The sequence below is a fragment of the Octopus bimaculoides genome, chromosome 19 (genome assembly GCF_046866305.1).
Source record: "Octopus bimaculoides isolate indiv1 chromosome 19, ASM4686630v1, whole genome shotgun sequence".
In the NCBI taxonomy this organism is placed as follows: Eukaryota; Metazoa; Mollusca; class Cephalopoda; order Octopoda; family Octopodidae; genus Octopus; species Octopus bimaculoides.
In genome coordinates this window covers 55,283,109-55,305,556 of record NC_142946.1, presented here as the reverse complement: position 1 = coordinate 55,305,556, position 22,448 = coordinate 55,283,109, and the positions used below count along the sequence as shown (strand labels likewise).

General features: G+C 37.8%; 1 protein-coding gene across 16 annotated transcripts in view; it reads left to right on the top strand.

The window, feature by feature from the left end:
• The window catches only part of LOC106875408 (serine/threonine-protein kinase PAK 1), a 190,346-nt gene that overhangs the window by 162,143 nt on the left and 5,755 nt on the right, over positions 1 to 22,448 (top strand). For 8 of the 16 annotated variants that reach the window (XM_014923521.3, XM_014923522.3, XM_089337807.1 and 5 more), the window contains 12 exons: positions 4,185 to 4,294; positions 5,800 to 5,962; positions 7,277 to 7,350; positions 9,235 to 9,339; positions 10,797 to 10,972; positions 12,228 to 12,414; positions 12,542 to 12,634; positions 14,630 to 14,729; positions 16,678 to 16,774; positions 19,980 to 20,079; positions 21,470 to 21,607; positions 21,883 to 22,003. In XM_014923521.3, coding sequence (XP_014779007.1) covers positions 4,185 to 4,294; positions 5,800 to 5,962; positions 7,277 to 7,350; positions 9,235 to 9,339; positions 10,797 to 10,972; positions 12,228 to 12,414; positions 12,542 to 12,634; positions 14,630 to 14,729; positions 16,678 to 16,774; positions 19,980 to 20,079; positions 21,470 to 21,607; positions 21,883 to 21,966 — 1,427 coding nt within the window. In that variant the 3' untranslated portion in view covers positions 21,967 to 22,003. Of the gene's footprint in view, positions 1 to 3,650; positions 3,909 to 4,184; positions 4,295 to 5,799; positions 5,963 to 7,276; positions 7,351 to 9,234; positions 9,340 to 10,796; positions 10,973 to 12,227; positions 12,415 to 12,541; positions 12,635 to 14,629; positions 14,730 to 16,677; positions 16,775 to 19,979; positions 20,080 to 21,469; positions 21,608 to 21,882; positions 22,004 to 22,448 lie in introns of those variants that run through there. The other 8 variants (XM_089337808.1, XM_089337810.1, XM_089337809.1 and 5 more) reach the window with 3 other exon arrangements.

Sequence of the window (22,448 nt, the reverse complement as noted above, 5' to 3'; positions counted from 1 at the left end):
GTGTAGGATGTCCACAGTTAAAAACTAGCTGACTACATAAACTACACATTTGTTATCTGATTGGTTGACTTAGATTAGACCCAGAAACAAGAACTTGTTGAAAGTTACTGGTTTGCAAAAATTACAGGGACCAAGTTCGTGAATTGGTTAGGCAGCAATCAACATAGGGCAACTAGGTCAAAATCGTAACATTTGGCAAAAAGCTAGCAGTAGAAAGAAATAGAGGTTGCTCCACAATAACCTCTGCTTTGTGCAATACATCATAGAGTGGATTGGGAACAAAGTTGGCTTCACTGGGACCCTGGTCAATTTGGAAGCCATCTCAGACAGATTTTAGGTGATTGGTTCATTCTAGGGCACTGCAACACTTGCTCGGTGGTCAAAGTAAATAGTCAACTTCCAGAACTATTTCACATCATATGTCCCATTCCACTAAGTTACCCCTTCTCTCTTCTTCTGTACATGCTGGCTCTTGAGCCATTACTGCAGAAAATGGAACTTTTCAACTGGGTGAACCAAGAGGGCTATTGAAGTGGAGACAATCAGCACCATTCTAAAGAAATAGGGGTCAGTGGTTACGGCTATGATCTACCTAACCAAGTCGGTGGGCTTGTATCCTTTGTATCCTCTTCATCAGCTACCCTAGTGGGCAATTAAAGGGATCATTATCATCAACGATTAATTCAATGTTTTCAATAGTCTTTATGCTGCGTGTTCTGTTTTGTAGGAATTGTTTTTCTGGTCTTATTGGTATGTCTTGTCAGCTTGTAATGTAGAACATTTGCTGTGTGAGTTGAACACTGTTTTTTGTTTTTCTTCCGTTAGGTGATACTTTTTACATATTTATTGTGAATTGTGTTTTAGTTATCTATTAGGTGACGATTGTGTAGAATACATGTTGTGTGGTGTTGTTGGTGGTCGTGGTGGTGGTTACTGTGTAGAACTGTAGTGCATAAATGTTGCTTTAACCAAAGAGTCGAATCTTTCAAATTCACTGTGCTCCACTCTTGGCAATTCAAGACTGTTAATTATCTCCTTCAAACCTTTCATTAAGTAACTTTTTGTAGAATTCGTAGAGTAAAATGTGGTGGAATAGAATGTGGTAGTGATGAGGTTCCTTTTTCCCCACACAGACATTGCATGCACACACACACACGCACGCACACGGAATTTAACTAATTAAACTAACAGTAATGATTTAAAAAATAAAAGTATTTTCAACACTGCTCGGTTTAATAAGTTAACTAAACGATAGTGTTGAGAAATGAAAACAGTCTACAATAATTACCTAATCTATAATAATAGGCTATTTTTAAACATTCGTTTGAGTCATTTTAGGTTACACAAGTTATTTTTGTACTTTCCCTTTATTATTATTAGTTTCATTTTAATTGACGCCGCTTTAGTTAATGATTACCTTACGTGTGTGTGTGTGTGTTTATTTAGCTTTATTTCGACTTTACCATCACGTCTCATCACAAACTAACCATTGCTGTTCGTCTTTTTTGTTTCGAAGCTGTTTCTGATGGCTGAGGGTTCGATAACTATTATGCTATTACCTCTATGGAAGGAGATAAAATCTATTTTTTGTTATTATCTTATTTATTTATTCTTGGTTTCTCATTTTTCCTTTAACATGTCATTTAACATTTTTAATGTGTGTATGGGCGGGCGACTTATTTCATCAGAAAACAATGAGTTAAAAGTTTTCAGTGGTAATCGAGTTTATCTGCCTCATCTATAAGACATCTTTGTTTGCTTTTATACACATACACACCAACAGTCAAATCTTCCTCGAATCACACAGCTACCAACTTACATTAGGAAATGAGACATTACATAATGCAGTCTGTCATAATCCGCCGAAAATAGGCATGGTTACATATGGAATGCCTCTTCGGTTAGAGTGAATGACCTGAGCTAAAAAATACAACAAAGGTGTTCAAGGTGTTTTAGACATGACATATGTCTCAGTAATAGTAATGTGTGTGCTGAATAAATAGTCAAATATAAATTGTTTGAATAGTTGTTCATGTTAGATAAAGCTCAATTACTTCCCAATCTCGGTCCCTTTTAATCCCCGCGCTCTCTCATCAAATATGGTAGTGAGAAAAGACGTCGGCACTGTTCTAACCACTAAATACGTGATAACAATAAGCCTTTCTGTTACAGGCACAAGGCCCGAAATTTTAGGGGAGAGTGCTAGTCAATTACATTGACTCTAGTTCTCAACTGGTACTTATTTTATCGACCCCGAAAGGATGAAAGGGCATGGTCGACTGGCGGAAATTGAACTCAGAACGTAAAGCCGGGAGAAATGCCATTAAGCATTTTGTTCGATGCACTAACGATCCTGCTAACTCGAATGATAAGTTACAAAACTTGTATTAAGACAAGTTCCCTCTATTAGTATTTTAAATCAAAAGCGGACAATGGAGATAACCCTCTTAAATCAGTTGATAGAAATTTTTTTAAACACTATAAATGGGAGTACATCTAAAGCCAGTTCGACCTGTTTCAGTCTTATTAGACCTCATTTAAGAAACATAATATTAACAATATAGATAAAGGAGAAAGTTCCTTGGCAGCGTGTTCTACATACTGAGTACAAATATAGTTTTAAATATAAGTTTAATAGATTTAGTTATCTGCCGTATTAGTTGTAACGAATAGGTTTGCATTTACAGTTATGGTCCATTCCACGGGATACCATCTATTCAAATTCACCCGTAATGCTTTGATCGACACACGATTATGGTCGAGGATACATGCTTAATATTCCAGACAATGAGATAGAATCTGGGACTTCATGATTGCGAAACAAACTTCTTAACTTCTCAGTCATAAGTTATACATGCCTGCACGTTACATATCTTCTGTTTTAATGGACCAATGGTTTTAACTATCTACAACATAGTCCAGTTGGACCATCAATACCCCTATCAATGTTTTGATGATCTACAGCAAGTTTCTTAAGACTGTGGAAGTCAAGAATTTTTCAGAAGACAATTTAAAACTTAAGTCAATTAAGAGTAAATTGACATGTATCTGTTATCGTTTCCGTCTTTACACTGCAGCCATGCTGGGGCACTGCCTTAGAGAACTTTTGTCGAACTTATCGACCCAGTATTTTTTTTTTTCTTTTTGTAAAGCTTGTTACTTATTCTATTGATCTCTTATACCGAATCGCCAAGTTACGGGGACATAAACACTCACGCACACATTGTGTATCTTATATAATGCATAAATAAATTTCCAAATTTTAAATATTTACACCCTCTTGTTCCATTAAGTTTTTCTCGTGAGTTTTGTAGATTATCTGCTGAAAACAGTTGTGTGTCACTGGCTTAGAGTTTATGTTTAGCACTTCTGAACAAAGAATGTTTCACCCTTAATTTAGCATTGTGAATGACACAGAGCACCGAAAGGTTCATTCAATACAATGATAATGGTTCTTCTACAAAATGCTATCGGTCAGTATTTTCTGCAGTTCTTATGTCCGGAAATATATTTAGAACTCTGCTGAGCTGAACAAAAGAATTAGATCAGTTACAGGAAACCAAACAGGAAACCAAACAGGCGATGGACTGAACTGTTTGAAGCCAGCCATCTCGGTCTGTAAAGTGCAAAAAATAGCACATCTTCAGATGACTACGGATGTACATTCGGACCTATTGACACAGCTTTCACCTTTAGTTCTCTCGCATTGCTATACTATTTTCACAATCATTAACCCACTTCTCTTCTTCAGTTCTTTCTTAGACCCGGCTGCTCCTACCAATTCCTATGTGTCGTCATTCGTCGGTAGACTTTGTTACCACCACACGTTATCAACCTATCTATTTTGGGCTGTCTGATATTTTGTTTTGTTGGTCTCATGTTTACAACTGTCATTATCAGATGATAGAGTAAGTTACTTTGTTGTGATAAGAAACCTCCATTGAAAGCTAATCCTGACTAGCTATTCAACATTAAATATTTCTTTTGGCTCGTCTTATGGATCTCTTCCATGACTTCATTGCAGTTAATCTCCCTTGTTTCAGAATTCCTATAAATAGTAATTTTATTTCCTACTTGATTGTAACCATATTGCTTTATATTTCTTTATATCTAGTTATTTTGTTATGTTTAATGGCTATTTGAGATTATTATATCTATATATGTATACACATTTTATTTTTCAGGCAACAAGATAGCCAAAATCAAGGAAAATGAAAAACCAGTTATATCACACCCCTCGAACTTCGAGCACACCGTTCATGTCGGCTTCGACCCTCACACAGGAGAATTTACTGTATGTATTTTATATACGCAAACACGTTTAAACACGATTATCACTGATTATCATATGCATAACACTAGTTTGAATTTGCAAGCAGACTATAAACCCTCTTCTCTCATGATAGGTTGTTTTGACTTTTTAAATGTTCCTCTTAATAAAGGAGCTGGAATAGCTGTCCTCCAAAACCCCCTTACCTCATGGGAAAAGTATAGGGAAATAGGGGACGAGTTTGTATTTTTGGAAATTTTTGCGATTATTTTTCAGTATTGCATTTTCCGTTGTGTAAAACACTGGGAAACTTTAAAAACGAATGAAATTTTACCCTTTTCCTTCTCCATAAGGTATGGAAATTCGAAGAACAATCTATTTCAAAGCTCCAACAAAGAGCCTTAAATAAAGTAATCGTATGATGTAAAAGCACACCGTTATAAATGTTCTGTTTTACTTGACATGTATATTCAGTCCTAGGCCAAAGAGTTAGATATTTCAAACTTAACCTTGTTTGGTATTTTATTTTGTCGCCACTGATATCATACTCAACTCGTCCTTATTAATTAACCCCAAAAAAAATCTCCCTGAACGAGATACTTGTTTCAAACACGATTCAATTTCTAGATGTCATCATTGTGCCAGGTCATGCGGAAGTCGGTTTATTTACACATATCTTTGTAAGATGCATGTGAATGTACGAATGTGTGGATAAATATAGTATGTATGCGTACGCGCGTGTACAGACGCACACACATATACATACACACCGCAGATTTTTGCATCGGGTTTTCTGTTTATCGAACAAGAGACACCGTTTGCTCATAACTTCTTAAATATACAAATCCGCTGTCACTCAATTCCCGTTTTCGGGACACGTGTATTGTATGAAATGTTTTACTTTCACTAGTTGATGGCTGGGGTGGGGGAATTTATGAAAATGTATGTAGTTCTGTTACTGGAGTGAAGAACGTATTTTCTATATTGTACACATTGCTAAGGGCTTCTTAGATTTATATAGAACTGAGAGGGAGGGAGTATAACAGAAAGGTTTGGTTAATATTGTAACTATAGCTTTCATCGCATGTTTAATGTCAGTAAATGTTGAAAAAGAATTTATAGAAATTTCAATTTTACTATTTCATACATATCCTTAGTGACTAATAATAGTTCCTTAACAAGGGAGATAATATTTGCCTAGCGCAGTGGTTCACGCAAGCCAAATAGTAACTTGGGGACCCACAGTAGTTTTTTAAAGATTCATGAATATGTGAAAAACAAAATACAAACTTTGAAAGAAATATCTGTAAAGCTAGTTCTTAAATATCGAATGGCGATGGGGTCCACCAAGGTAAAATAGTAATCAGAGGGGTCCATAGGTAAAATATAGTTGAAAACCACTAGAGATAGTGTCTTTTAATATCGTATTAAAATTGAAACTCCTTGAGTAATGAAACCATAAAAGTTGATGTTTGAATTGAATTAAGTTTTAATAATTGTTATTAATTTGTGGTCTTTTTCTTCTCTAGGGCATGCCAGAGTCATGGGCGAAGTTATTACAAAACTCCAATATATCTAAACTGGAACAGAAGAAAAACCCACAGGCTGTTCTTGATGTACTTAACTACTACGATAACTCTACAAAAGAGAAAAAAGAATCCAAATATATGCATATTAAACAGTCTAGTAGTAGTAAGTATCTAATGTGTGTGGACACATTTAGGGAGTATCTCGCCCAGAATATATAATGGGTAATACATCTGAAACAACTATAGGGATGTCCCTTATTGGATCAAAGGCCTCCATTTATCCCATAAGACTATGATGGATCTGCAACTAGAAAGTTCCTCTGCAAGATGCAGGTTTTTATGCACACAAGTCTATTCTCTCTCTGTTTTTGATGTCATCCAATGGAATGGCAGGGTTTGATACAACTTGAGACCAGCGTTATCACAAGTATTGTTGTCAGAATGCAAAAAGCCAGAACAATTATTGCAAGGCATCTTGTCTCATCCTGTAACAATTTCACCAATCTTCCTCCTTTGGCTGGTACATTCACCCCGAAAATATGAATAGCAAATTTCCCCAACGTGAGATTTGAACTCAGAACACATAGAGCTAAAACACATACCACAAGACATTTTATGCCACATTCTAACAACTCAACCTTTTTAGGATATCATGTCTTAGATATATATATATATATATATATATATATATATATATATATATATATATATATATATATATATATATATATATATATATATATATATATGGATATCATATCTTGGATAAGCATTGCAGTACAATACCTTGGATACATCATGATACTGAAAATATTGGAAAGCTTGCCTTTATGACTGACTTTTTGGTCAGCTTGAGGTTATAGCAGAAGTCACTTGCCCAAAGTGTCACACAACAGTGAACTTCTCTCATTACCTTCTTTATAGTTAGACTCCATAACATTTCTGTGGATGATTTATTCACTAAGGAGAGAGGTTTTGTCATGGTCGTCTTTGTATTGTGCATGTTTGGTCACTGAGAGGAAATACTTACTGAAGGGGAGGTAATTCAGTTGTCTTCTCTTAGCTTCTATCCTTGTTTTTTATTTTTCTTTAAGACTTTGTCAAGGGAAGGAAGGTAGTGTCCATGACCCTTTTCAGGACCCATGACTAGTGGAAGGAAAGGAGAAACTCATCCTCATCCTAGACACTCAGGGTCCTGGTGGTGGTGTTAAACCAAACAATGGAAAATATCTCGGTCCTTGTGATTCTTAATTGCCCCCCCCCCCCATAGTCCTCACTAACATTGTCTTTGTAGCCTTCACTGCCACCTCGATCCATATAGTCCTAGCTACACTGCCCATGTGGTCTTAGCTGTCCATTCCATCTGTATAGTCCTATCCCTGTCCTTGTGGTTCAAGCTGATCCAAAGATTTATGGTTGGGTTTCTGATTATCCAGTTATGAACTAAGCATATTTATGATTTTATTTACTTCTTTTGCATCCTCAGGTTCAAGCTCAAGCTCTGTTCGACCAAGCTTCTCAGACAAATTTGGAACCACTCTTGTGATATGTGTAAGTAACTATATATATGTATATATTTATTTGTAGGTGTTGGGGCATATCTATTTTTGCTTCAGTTATTGAAGAACAACTTTTATTGTTAATAATTCCTGACACTTCAAGTATTATACTCTTATAGTAAGAATACCACAAGATTTGAAATTCAGTGTTTATATATGTATAAGGTAAAGTTGAGGTGAATAGCATTCATCTATTCAATACTAATCAAAATACCACAGAATAATTTGGTATGGGGAGGCAATTCCAGAGTGCATTGACCAGTATTGACAAGTCAAAAAATATTCACTCTCATCTCCTCTACACATATAAGACATAAATTTAAGCATTTTGTATACACTCTTGTGAATTCAAAACACACACAACTAGTCTTGTAAGTGCTATCATCTAAATAAACACACGTGCACACACATGTATAATTTTGTACAAGTGCAGGTGTGGCTGTGTGATGGAAGTTTGCTTCCCAACCACATGGTTCTGGGTTCAATCCCACTGCATGGCACTTTCAGCAAGTGTCTTCTACTATAGATCCCACCTGACCAAAGCTTTGTGAATGAATTTGGTAGACAGAAACTGAAAGAAGCCCATCAACGCATCAAGCCTGGTACTTATTCTATCAGTCTCTTTTATGAAACTGCCAAGTAACAGGGATGTATACACACCAATACCAGTTATCAAGCAATGGTGAGGGACAGACACTCACACACATGTATGGATAGATAGATATATGACAGGATTTCAGTGTCTGTCTAACAAATCCACTCACAAGGCTTTGGTTAGCCTTCCGACACAGTAGAAGACACTTGCCCAGGGTGTCTTGCAGTGGGACTGAACCTGGAGCCATGTGCTTCCCAACCATGTGGTTCCGAGTTCAGTCCCACAGTGTGACACCTTGGGCTAGAAGCTTCTACTCTAGCCTTGGACCAACTAAAATCTTGTTAGTGGATTTGGTAAGAAATTGAAAGAAGCCCACTGTGTATATATGTTGCGGTCATGTGTCCATGTTTGTCCCCCACCATCACTTGACAGCAGGTGTTGGTATGTATCCCTGTAACATAGTGGTTCAGCAAAAGAGACCAATAGAATAAATGCCAGGTTTAGAAAAATAAACACTGGGTCAATGCGTTTGGCTAAAATTCTTGAAAGCCGTACCCCAGCATGACCACAGTCCAAATAATTGAAACAAAAGTTAAAGATGTATACACACGCACATGTATATCTACGCATATCATTATCTTCAGCATCGTCATCATTTAACGTCCATTTTCCATGCTGGCATGGGTTGGACAGTTTGACCGGAGCTGATAAGGCCAGGCTTTATTGTCTATTCTGGCATGGTTTCTACAGCTGGATGCCCTTCCTAATGCCTTGTGTGTGTGTTCTTGTCACTTTGCCTTGACATTGCATGACAGTTGTAAACCAGTGCCACCAGAATGTAAATGGTGTCCTTTATTTCCGATCTTCTGGGAAAACATGTCTGTTCATGGGGGATGAATCTCTATATCACTCTATTGACATGATTCATCGGTGTTTGTGGGGTGGAGAAGCTCTTATCTAATTCTGTTTGCGGGTGTGTGACGAGAACCATGGCAGTTTTCCTTTATTCTCCTTATTGAAAAACTCGTTATAAACTCCTACAGCTTCTTGGTCCCTTCATTGCAATAACTTCTGCCCAGAGACATCTTTTGTCATTCCTCCCATAGTATCAATCTCAGTCTTCTAGGATCTCATAACCACACAAGGCAACTTTCCAACATAGTATTCTTCTCCTGTTGTCCCATTTATATTAGGTATTCTACTTGTCTAAACATTAATGTTTAATGCAAGAGTGCTCACCGTTTTTTTCCTTTTTTTTTTTTTGTATGTGTGTTCTTGTAGCCTAAAACTGAAAACTCAGCTCCCACTACTCCTGAGGAGGAGGAAGAAGAAGAGGAAGAGGTACCCCCTCCAATTACTACCAGACCTGATAAAACAAAATCTATTGTAAGTATTACCCTGGCGGTTTGTATACTTTTGATGATATGAAACCAAGATGGTGTAAAGCAGTGCTATGCAACCGGTATGCTGTAGCACACTGGTGTGCCACGGTGTAACCTGAATATAATCTCCCTATGCTTTTAGTTATATTTTTAGTTTAGGTGTACCACCAAATTTTGAAAAGCATATAAGTGTACCGTTTTCTGATGATATCTGTAAAAAGCAACAGCAATTTTAGTAAAACATATTAACCCTTTCGTTACTAACCCGGCCGTAGCTGGCCGAAAAAGTTTTTGGTTCATAAGACTAAGCCGGCCGAGCGTACCCATTGTTATTTAAATGTATATTTGAACCCAAATCTCGTTAATACATTCGTTAAAACACCTGATTTCACTTTACAAACAGTTGAGCTATTGTCTCCGAGATTGTTTGGCCTGATATTTGAACTCAGTGAATTTTGGAAGATTTTTTTCCACATTTTTTGCAGCGTTGATTTTTTTCAACTTTGAAGATGGAGAGGAGTTTCATGCTATCAAGCAGTGATTCCGAATTTGAAGGTTTTTCAACAGAAGATATGGAGATATCGAAGAAAAGAATGAATGAGCTACAAAAGCACATGGTGAACGATAATAAATCGGATATTTCTGTATCCGAAACTGAAAGCGGCAACGGTGACAGCGAGGATGATTTTACACCAAAAAGATTTTTAAAATATTTTTATTAACAATTTTTGTGAGGAAACAGGGTCTACCCATAGTCTTTCTCAGGAAGCGAAACCTTTAGACTTCTTTTTCATGCTTGTTTGAACTGATTACTACGGAAACAAACCGTTACGAAGAATGTAAACAAACCGGGAAAAAAAAAAAATAGCTTGCGATTTCCTGCAACTGTAGATGAAATACGGGCATTTTTTGCCATAAATATTATTATGGATATTAGACAGTTACCCAGAATAACAAATTACTGGAGCGATCAGGAACCTTTTGGCGATGAATATATTTCCAGTATTATGAACGAGTACGATTCGTGAAGCTGAACCAATATTTACATGAGAGACACTAGCAGTACACCCCCACACACACACACACCCAGTACGTGGAGAACTTTGAGACAAAAATTATGCAATAGAATTGATTAAGAACCCTTTCTTTAATTATGTTCCAAATATCACATTAATATGTTGATAAATAAAAAAGTTACAGGTGTTTAATGAGACTAGTCTAAATTCATGATTATTTTAGAATTTAATTGAAACTCATGAGGGGTGTATTTTGGTCAGAAATATAGTAACGAAAGGGTTAAGCAACACTAATAATAAATGAAAAAACATAAAAATAAACAAGCTTTTGATGGTTTTATAGATATTTCAAAATTATGAAGCTATGATACTAGGTGTTTCCATTATTTTGTCCAACCCATGTATATATATATATATTATATATATGTATGTATGTCCTTTCCAGTATACTAAACCAATTGAGCCTGAAGACAAGACCAATGGTGCTACACAAGGTGGTCAGAAGGAGAAGCCGAAAAAGAAGAAGATGAGTGATGAAGAAATTGTAGAAAAACTGCGGACCATAGTAACTATAGGAGACCCAAATAGGAAATATACAAAAATGGAAAAAATTGGTCAAGGGTAAGTTCTATCTGCTGCCACCACCATTATCATCATCATCATCATCACCACCACATTAATTTCAGCGCCTTCATTATAGTTAAGAATGTCATGTTTATAAACACTATCATAACATCATCATCATCACCATTGTAACCAAAACATCTTAGTTGGTGGCAACTTCTCTGAGTTATCAAAATAATATTGAAATATGTCCAGTGTTGTCTTCCATACTTATCAGGAAAATTAAAACAATATCCATCTTTGATTAACCCTGTTTCTCCCTCACCTGTATTAATTCATAATGCCCATTGCCATCTCCATTTCACATCCACTTTTCCATGCTTGCATGGGTCAGATGGAATTTGTTGAGGCAGCTATTTTTATAGTTGGGTGCTCTTCCTATTACCACCCTTCACTTGTTTTTCAAGCAAAGGTGATATTTCCCTATAGTCAGGTATATTTTTCATGGATGACTAGAAATGAACAACACTGCTTACAACCATCACATGATATCTTGGCAAGGGTACACACAAACATGTACCTTATACATATACTTATATGCATACTTATACACACACAATGGATTTCTTTCAGAAAACACTTGCCCAAGGTGCCATGTAGTAGGATTAAACCTAAGACCAAATGGTTAGGAAGCAAGCATCTAAACCTCACAACCACACCTGTGCTCTCAAGGTGTTGCTGCCATCAGTGCCACACCACTAATTTCTACACCTCCATTATAATAGTGTCATGTTTGTAAATGCTACCATATGACCATCATGATCATCATCATTACCAACATCATGTTTTATTTTCAATACTCTCTGTATTGAATAGTTTGGCTCTAACTAACCTTTGAAATATAGAAATGGTAGAATATGTACCAGTAATATACTGTGGTCAGTGTCATCATCTATATCTCTTATGTTGGTTTCAATTTAATAGTAATTTAATGAACATAAACCCTGCCTCCTCTCTGACATTCTAGTTTTTGTAACCTCTGTTTCTCAAATACAAAAGTGTCTCATTTTAAAGAGTCTGTATTTTAATTAAAACATTTGGTTATAACTTTAAAAACATTTTATTAGTTTATGTTACAAAGACTGTAAGAAAGTCATTTTACTAAATTTTTTTTAATTTTTTAATTATTTCCAAAATTAATTAAAACATTCTGTAGAACTATTGGTAATGAAAGTATTAAAGTTATTTTAAATTTGTAAAATTATTTTTGTATTGCTGTATTATTATTTTTTATATTTCGTTTTACTTTCAGTGCGTCAGGAACTGTTTTTATTGCTATAGAAATTGCAACTGGTCGGGAAGTTGCTATTAAAACAATGAATCTTTCTCAGCAGCCGAAAAAAGAACTTATTATCAATGAAATCCTCGTCATGAGGGAAAACCAAAATCCAAATATTGTAAACTATTTGGATAGTTATTTGGTTGGTGAAGAGTTGTGGGTAAGTTATTTCGTTTTATGGAATTAGGTCTGTTGTTTATACATCACTGTATTACTTTTCTATACAAAGTAAATTGTCTTGAGACTCCTGTACTAAGTCGTTACCAAATGATTAATTATATACACAGGTGGTGATGGAATATCTTGCTGGAGGTTCATTAACAGACGTTGTCACAGAAACCTGTATGGACGAAGGTCAAATAGCAGCTGTCGGACGAGAGGTAAGTAGTGAAGAGTTCACGGGTTGGTTTGGTTTAATCACTAATACACTACATCTTCATGCACACACTAACAATGTTTATCATTGTATAGGATTCATATTCTGTGTCTCTATCTTTACTGCTTCCACCCTCTGTCTTTCGCACCATCACATACACAGTCTCTCTCTCTCGCTCTCTCACCTTCACTGTATATATTTGTGTAATGTTACAGAAGACAGGGCCACCCTGAATTCAGGGTGTCACGTAAAAAGCATTGGTGTGGGTGATGGTGCCCCATAAAAAGCACCCAGTATACTTTGTAAAATAGTTGGCATCAGGAAGAACATCCAGCTGTAGAAACCAAGCCAAAACAGGCTATAGAACCTGGTGCAGCCCCTCACATTACCACTTCCTGTCAAACCATCCAACTCCTGCTAGCATGGAAAATGGATGTTAAATGTTGATGATGATGATGATGATGTCATCATAATTATCTCTTAACGTTTATGTTTCCTGGTGGCATGAGTTGGACTCTGTGTGTGTGTGTGTGTGTGTGTGTGTGTATGCAACATCATCATCATCATTTACTGTCTGTTTGTATGTCTCTTCACCTCTCTTCACTCCTACTTCTCTTCCTACTTCTCTTCCCACTTCTCTTCCTACTTCACTCCAACTTCTCTTCCTACTTCTCTTCCTACTTCTCTTCACTCCAGCTTCTCTTCCTACTTCTCTCCACTCCCACTTCTCTTCACCCCTAGTCTTTCTCTCCTCTCTCTTACTCTCTCTCACTCTCTTCTCTCGTACTCCCCCCCCCTCTCTCACTCCTGCTCTCTACACTCTTACTCTCTCACTCTCTTTCTCCCCCCCATACCCTCTTCCCTCTCTCACTCTCTTTTTCTTCCTCTCTTTCTCCCCCCCATACCCACCTTCCCTCTCTTATACCCACCCTCTCTCCTCTCTTCCTCTCCCCTCCCATACCCATCTTCCCCCTCTCTTACATCCACCTTCCCCTTCTCCCTCCTCATCAACACCCCCTCATAAGCTCATCCCATCACACCCCAACACACTCCTACTCTACCTTCCCACTCCACCCCATCCAATTCCTTACACCCACCACCCACCCCTACCCACAGACCCCTACCTCTAACCCACACTCCACCCATGCCTTCCCCACCTCCCAACACCCTCACATCACACCACACCACACCAATACCCTCGCATCACACCATGCACACACTACAACTGACCAACTACTTTCTCCCTTTCTCCCTTCCCCATTTTCACACTACATATGTCAAGATCACCAGCATTCTACCTCCCACACACAGCCCCTCGTTCCCGATCACCGTTTGTTATCTCCCCCTTTCATAGCTCTCCTGAAAAAAGAATTTCTAACTTCCGGTCAGTCATTGTTATGATCGGCCATTATTATGATTGACCGTTGACTGAACACTATTCAATTTTTTTTCTCCGTGTTTTTCTCCTTGTCTCCGTATTCTTTCTGTTGAAGAGCGTAGCTCGAAACGTCAAAGACTTTCCGTATTCCCGAGCGTCATACTAATATATCCTTTTGTTATTTACACCACCTGTCCTCGTCTGTTGTTATTTTTTGTATATTCTCCCCTATATATATATATATATATATATATATATATATATATATATATATATATATATATATATACACACACACATAAACATCAGCAGCATTTAATGTCTGTTTTCCATGCTGGCATGGGTTGGGCAGCTTGACAGGAGCTGGCAAGGCCAGGGCCCACCCCTATAGTTTGATAATTGCCAATGCACAAAACTCTCAGTCTGTTGTTTCTATTAAATATTAATAAAAAATATGCATATACTCATATTCAGAATTCTAGTTCTCCTGTCTGCGTCACCATTCCTATCAGATACACACTATGTTTGCTTGTGTATAAGTCATTGCATTTTATGCTTAATTTTAAATGAGACAAAAAGAACATAATTATCCTATAATTGTCATTTTCTCTTTATTTCTAGTGTTTGCAAGCCTTAGAATTTTTACACGAAAACCAAGTGATTCATAGGGATATAAAAAGTGATAATATACTTCTTGGCATGGATGGTAGTGTGAAGTTAAGTAAGTATGAGTTAAATACATGTCATTTGACTAGATACCATGTTGTACACCTGTTGTATCATATGCCAAACAATTGTTGATGATGGAATTTGTTGATAACCTAATTTATATTTTGATCATTTTCATTGATATTATTGTCTTGGAAATTATATATCTCTTGTTATTCTACTTGCTCTGGTGTCCTGCCAGACAAAACATGTCTATAAAATACAAGTAATCTACCATTGGTAAAAAAATCCTCTCCTTATAGCACACAGATTGAGTCCAAGTATATTGGTTAAGTATACTGTATATTCTGTCTTATGTATGAGGGAGTGCTGAAAAGTTCTTGGCTTTGGGTAAAAGAAAGTAGAGAAAGATCAGTTAATTATGATTTTATCCAACATATTCCCCTCTCAAATTCACACACTTATTGCAGCAGTCCTTCAGTTTTTCTAAGCCCTGTAAAAGAACTTGGGAGGTTGGTCCTCCAACCTGGCCTTTCACAATACCCTTAAAGCCAGGAACATTTCACTACCCTCTCATATCTACTTTAAAACAAATGGATAATCTAGAATAGTGTTTCTCAAGATGGGTTGCATACCCCACTAGTAGGGCATTGGTTACTTCCTAGTAACAAGTGAATAGGGCACAGCCAAGGCTGTGCGGCTAAGAAGCACTCTTTTCAATCCCACTGCACAGCACCTTGGAATGTGACTTCTACAATAGCCCTGAACTGGCCAATGCATTGTGAATGAATTTGGTTGGTGGAAATTGTGTGGAAGCTTGTTGTGTGTGAATATAATGTATGTGTTTTTATGTTTGTTCCCTGTCGCTGCCTGACGATTGCTCTTGGTTTCTGTACATCCCTGTAGCTGAGTAGTTCAGCAAGAGACCAACAGAATAGAACAACAAACGTTAAAAATAAGTACAGAGTCAAAATGTTTGCCTAAACCCTTTAAAGAAAAACTCAAGTTTTAATTAAAACTTCTTAAGTGTTCCCCATCATGAGCTGTATTCATGATGGAGCACTAGGCAAAAAATATGTTGAGAAACACTGATCTAGAAGTTAGTAGCCACAATAAAGAATATAGACTAACATAACAGATAACTCCTTTTCCATTTGGCACAAGGCCTGCAATTTTATGAGCGTGGGCTAGTCGATTACATTATCCCCAATGCTCAACTGGTGCTTATTTCATCCAAAAAGGATGAAAGACAAAGTACAGCTAAGCATTTTGTCCTGCATGCTAACAATTCGGCCAGCCTTTATAATAATTCGATCAAGGAATTTTGTTGGTTTCAAATGTTGGCACAAAGCTAGCAGGTTTGGGGAATGGGGCTAAGTCTATTACATCAACCCCTGTGTCACTCTGGTACTTATTTTATCAACACCGATAGGATGAAAAGCAAAGTCAACTGCAGTGGAATTTGAACTCTGAACATAAAGAAAGATGAAGTGCCTCTAAGCATTTCGTCCAGCACACTAACAATTCTGACAACTCACCTCCTTGTAGGCTAAGATAGTAAGGAGTAAAGACCCCCTTCAGTCAGGAATGACCATGGGATTGCACCTAGAAAGTTACCCTCAAGTCCAGGCAAGGTTGTTTATGGAAAACCAGCAGTTGCCCATGCATACCAGCCTCCCTTCCTCATGCCAACAATGTTATCCGAGGGAAAGGCAAAGGCTGATGCAACGTCACTGGTGCCCAGCTGTAACTCATTTCTACAGCTGAGTGAACTGGAGCAACATGAAATAAAGTGTCTTTCTCAATAACACAACATACAACTCAGTCTGAGAATCAAACTCACTACCTCATGATTGTGAGCCTGACACTCTGACTACTGAGCCATGCACCTTCAAACATAGTAATAACACTATCAATAAAAACAAATTTGTAAGAACGCAAAATGTTTTGTTTATTTGTACTAATTGTTTTCCCTTTTGTTATTTTTCCAACCTGTTTAGCTGACTTTGGCTTTTGTGCCCAGTTATCTCCAGAACAAAGTAAAAGGTCTACTATGGTCGGGACCCCATATTGGATGGCCCCTGAGGTGGTTACACGGTGAGTTAAGTCCTTTTTCTCATTTATAATCTCTGTTGTATTAATAGATGAAGTCAATTGTATATTTAAACAACACAGTAGATAATTCCATGAAAACAGCACAGTTGAGCATCATTATTATCATTATCGTCATCATTCAATGTCCACTTTTTCATGCTTGCTTTGGTCAGGCAGAATTTGTTGAGTTAGATTTTTTTTCTGTGGCCAGATGCTCTTCCTGTCACCAACACTCGCCTCTTTCCTGACAAGGTAATATTTCCCCACAACTAGACACGTTCTTCACAAAAGACTAGAAATAAACTACATTGTTTGTAAGATGGTGATGTTAGTTTACAACCATCTTGTGATGTCACACACATATCATCATCATCATTTAACGTCCATTGTCCATGCTGGCATGGGTTAGATGGTGTGACCAGAGCTGGCAAACCAGGGGACTGCATCAGACTCCAGTTGGTTTTTGCATGGGTTTTACAGCTGGAAGCCCTTCCTAACTCCAACCACTTCACAGAGTGTGCTGGATGCTTTTACCTACATATGTACATACAATGCACTTCTTTTCAGTTTCTGTCTACCAGGTTCATTCATAATGTTTTGTTAGGCCAGGGCTATAACAGAAAATATTTCCTCTAGGTGTATATATATTTGCGAGTATTGTGAGTGGTGTTAAATCAGCCAAATCTTCATGTTGGTAGTACTTCAAAGTGAACGCTGTTGTTCGATTAAAGTCCAGGCTGCAACTAAACTTTCAATATCGGCATGTTTCACTGTTGAGCAGGAGAAAGTTACATACATAAACTAAGACACACACAAACATACATTAACACACACCTGAAGCCTATCTCTGTCCCTGTGTGTGTCAGTCGTCACAAAAATGTATGTATACTGACAGACACATACACCATCATACACATATACTTGTCAGTCATCAGCTTAACATGGGCAACGAACGTGCAAACACTCTCATATAGAAAATGTGACGTCATTGTCGTTGTGGTGGTGATATAAAATGTTTACAACGGGGTAACTAAAAGAAAAATGACAATTTTTGTAATGCAAATATATGAATGAAAATATTGTTTATTAGGTAGCCAAAAGCCTACTGAATCTTTTAATACCCCATACGTTAAAATCAGCTACTTAGTTTTGGAATGCATAAGGAACATACACGCGCACACACACAAACTCTCTCTCTCTCTCTCTCTCTCTCTATATCATCATCATCATCATCATCATCATCATCGTTTAACGTCCGCTTTCCATGCTAGCATGGGTTGGACGATTTGACTGAGGACTGGTGAAACCGGATGGCAACACCAGGCTCCAGTCTGATTTGGCAGAGTTTCTACAGCTGGATGCCCTTCCTAACGCCAACCACTCAGAGAGTGTAGTGGGTGCTTTTACGTGTCACCCGCACGAAAACGGCCACGCTCGAAATGGTGTCTTTTATGTGCCACCCGCACAAGCCAGTCCAGGGGCACTGGCAACGATCTCGCTCGAAAATCCTACGGGAGCCAGTCAGGCGGTACTGGCAACGGCCACGCTCAAAATGGTGCATCTCATGTGCCACCCGCACAAGAACCAGTCCAGGGGCACTGGCAACGATCTTACTTGGCTTGCCGGGTCTTCTCACGCACAGCCCATTTCCAAAGGTCTCGGTCCGTAGTCATCACCTCGGTGAGGCCCAATGTACGAAGGTCTTGCCTCACCACCTCAGCCCAGGTCTTCCTGGGCCTACCTCTTCCACGGGTTCCCTCAACTGTTAGGGTGTGGCACTTTTTCACGCAGCTATCCTCCTCCATTCTCACCACATGTCCATACCAGCGCAATCGTCTCTCTTGCACGCCACAACTGATGCTTTATATATATGTATATATATATAAGCTCGCAAGGGATGAAGCCAGTATGCTCCGTTGGATGTGTAATGTCAATGTGAATACCCGTCAGACTGTAAGTATCTTGAGAGAAAAGCTGAACATTAGAAGCATCAGTTGTGGTGTGCAAGAGAGACGATTGTGCTGGTATGGACATGTGAGGAGAATGGATGAGGATAGCTGTGTGAAAAAGTGCCACACCCTAACAGTTGAGGGAACCCGTGGAAGAGGTAGGCCCAGGAAGATCTGGGCTGAGGTGGTGAGGCAAGACCTTCGTACATTGGTCCTCACCGAGGCGATGACTATTGACCGAGACCTTTGGAAATGTGCTGTGCATGAGAAGACCCGGCAAGCCAAGTAAGATTGTTGCCAGTGCCCCTGGACTGGCTTGTGCGGGTGGCACATAAAAGACACCATTTCGAGTGTGGCCGTTGCCAGTATCGCCTGACTGGCCTTCGTGCAGGTGACACGTAAAAGCACCTACTACACTCTCTGAGTGGTTGGCGTTAGGAAGGGCATCCAGCTGTAGAAACTCTGCCAAATTTAGATTGGAGCCTGGTGTTGCCATCTGGTTTCACCAGTCCTCAGTCAAGTCGTCCAACCCATGCTAGCATGGAAAGCGGACGTTAAACGATGATGATGATATATATATATATATATATATATATATATATATATATACATACACACACACACACGTATATAAACATAAATGGGCTGAGGTCCACTACAGCTGATTCAGATGTGTTTTTTATTAATGAACAAATCAATTACACCATGTAAAAAAAAAGAACCTTTTCTCCAGGTGAATTAAAATTAAAATAAAATTCACCATTTAGGCTTTTTGCAGAAAGAGTATAGAATGGATATTGACTCCCCAATCTCGGCGCTAGTTGTCTCTACCATGGTCTCCTTGTTAAAATGCTCCAATTCTATTGGATCCTGCAAATAATTGTATATACATATATATATATACACACACACACACACACACACATACAGGGCTGAGCAAAAGTAGGTATACAGTTTCTTAATATGAGTGAAATGTTCTTTTCATTTGTCTCTTTTTTAACTAGCTCTTTCTATAATAGAATGATTATTCCTAATTTCAGAGAAATGAAACGAACATTCCACTCATATTAAGGAACTGTATACCTACTTTTGCCCACCCCCTTTGTATATATATATATATATATATATATATATATATATATATATATATGCACACACTCATCTTATGTATATTTAGGCTACATAGACAATTTATTGTTCAAAAATTGATGTAATATTAATGTTTAATAATAATTTCTTTTCTTTTTTTCCTTATCCAGAAAACAATATGGTCCAAAAGTTGATATTTGGAGTTTAGGGATAATGGCTATTGAAATGATTGAAGGAGAACCACCTTATTTGAATGAAAATCCTTTAAGAGTGAGTTATTCAGCTATTTATTTGTGTGTGTGTTAAGATTGGTGTTTACAGGACATTATGACTGAGTAGATAAAGTACTGGATTATCATCACATGGGTCAAGAGTTCAAAATCTGTTGCAGCTTTATTGCGTGCGTGTGTGTATACGTGTCTAAGTTTTTACATTTCATAACGGCAATGGCAGCTGCTGTTGTTGACAAAATGGTACATGGAAGACTCATTCAGCATATATCAATATGAATAAATGGACATTAAAAACATTGATAATGGCGACGGCGAGTAAAATATGTGATGGAAAGTAAATAACCAAGGGAGATAATTCGTTTTTTTTACCCCATTGAACAAAATTTATATATTTTCTGCTTATGAATAAGACTAGGAATAATTGCATTTTGGTTTTCCTTTATAATTTGTACATTTACCCAAATTGATTAGTAAAGAAAAATAGTTTAACGTATTTATTATTTACTGTTTCTGTTACATTGTGATTATTGTATATCATCATCATCATCCGTCCATTTTCCATGCTGGCTTGGTTTGGACGGTTTGACAGGAACTGACCAGCTGAAGGGTTGTTCAGGGTCCATGTCTGTTGTGGCCTGGTTTCTATAGCTGGATGCCCTTCCTAATGCCAACCACTTTACAGAGTGTACTGGGTGCGTCTATGCAGCACTGGCACGGATGCTTTTTACATGGCACCAGCACCTACGAGCCTGCATGATTAAAGATACTCAGCTGGAGAAGGTTGCAGGGGTTGAGTCTGTAAGCAAGGGCAACCATGCTTTTACTTGGCTTGATGTGTCTTTTCAAGTACAGCAAACTGCCAGGAGTCTCAATCCCCTGTCATCGCTTCTGTGAGTCCTAACGTTTGTAGATCCTTTCTCACACTTGGTGTCCCCCTTCCACACATACTCTCTGCAATTAGAGATCAGCACCTCTTGATGTAACTGTCTTCATATGCATTACATGGCCACACCAGCACAGTCTTCTCTCTTGCACCTCACATCTGATGCTATGTATACCCAGTTTTTCTCTCAAAACACTTACACTCTGTCTTATCTGGCAATATTTACTTTTCTGTTCCTTCTATTTCTTATCCTCATGGCAGGTCTAGTTTTCTCATTGTCATCATTGTGTGTGTGTGTGTGTGTTTATTGCTAAATTCATGTATTTACCTATGCGTGCATGTGTAACCATCAGTGTGTGTATTTATCAGTGTATGTGTATGTATAATTGTGTGTGTGTATTTGTCAGTATGAATGTCTATTCAGCAATGTATGTATATTTATATGCATATTTATCAGTGTGCATATTCAATTTATTACTTTTTCTTTCTACTGTCACTTCTCTGTATATCCAACTTGACATTTCTACCATTATTCCATTAACAGGCACTGTACTTAATAGCAACAAATGGTAAACCAGAAATCAAAGAGAAACACAAGTTGTCACCGGTCTTCCAGGATTTCTTGGACAAATGTTTGGAGGTTGATGTTGATAAACGAGCATCAGCATCAGAATTACTTAAGGTAACATCACTTTATCTAATTATTTCCCCTCGCATCACCCCCTCCTGACCTTTTATATCAGCACTGCCAGTATGTTTACATGGCACCTTGGTTTTAGGATCTCAGTTCTGTTGTGGTGGCCAGGTCTTCTTGCACCACATATCTCAGTCCTCAGCCCTCATTGTTTTACAGGCCTGTGACTAAAAACAACAACAGCAAAAATTTGTTATCATGTTTTTCAATATATTTTGGTATTTTCCTTTTTATATCTCAATTCTTTTCTGATTCTGTTGCAGCATTCTTTCCTCCGTCTAGCCAAACCACTGGCTAGTCTAGTGCCACTAATATTGGCTGCAAAAGAAGCACAGAAAACACATTGAGAGAACTTGTTATAAATTATGGAATTACAATCCAGTGGTAAGTTAGTTTTATTTATTCTTTTATTTGTTTTAGTCTTTTGACCGTGACCATACTGGGGCACCACCTTGAAAGGTTTCAGTGACCAAATCAATCCCAGTATTTACTTTAAATTTGTAGTACTTATTCTGTTGGCCTTCCTTTGCCAAACTGCTAAAGTTACAAGAACACAAACAAATCAATGCCAGTTGTTAAGCTGTGATAGACAAATACAAAAACAACACATACATATGTGTGTGTGTGTGTGTGTTTATACACACATATAAACATTGGGCTTCCGCACAGTTTCCATCTACCAAATTTATTCATAAGGCATTGGTTGACTCAGGGCTATATTAGACACAATTCTTTAGTCCTTCCTAAACTATTGAAAGCAAAGTGGTTGATGTCCAACCTGACCATCTATAAGAAAAATTTCATTTTAATTTCAATTGGCTGCAATTGA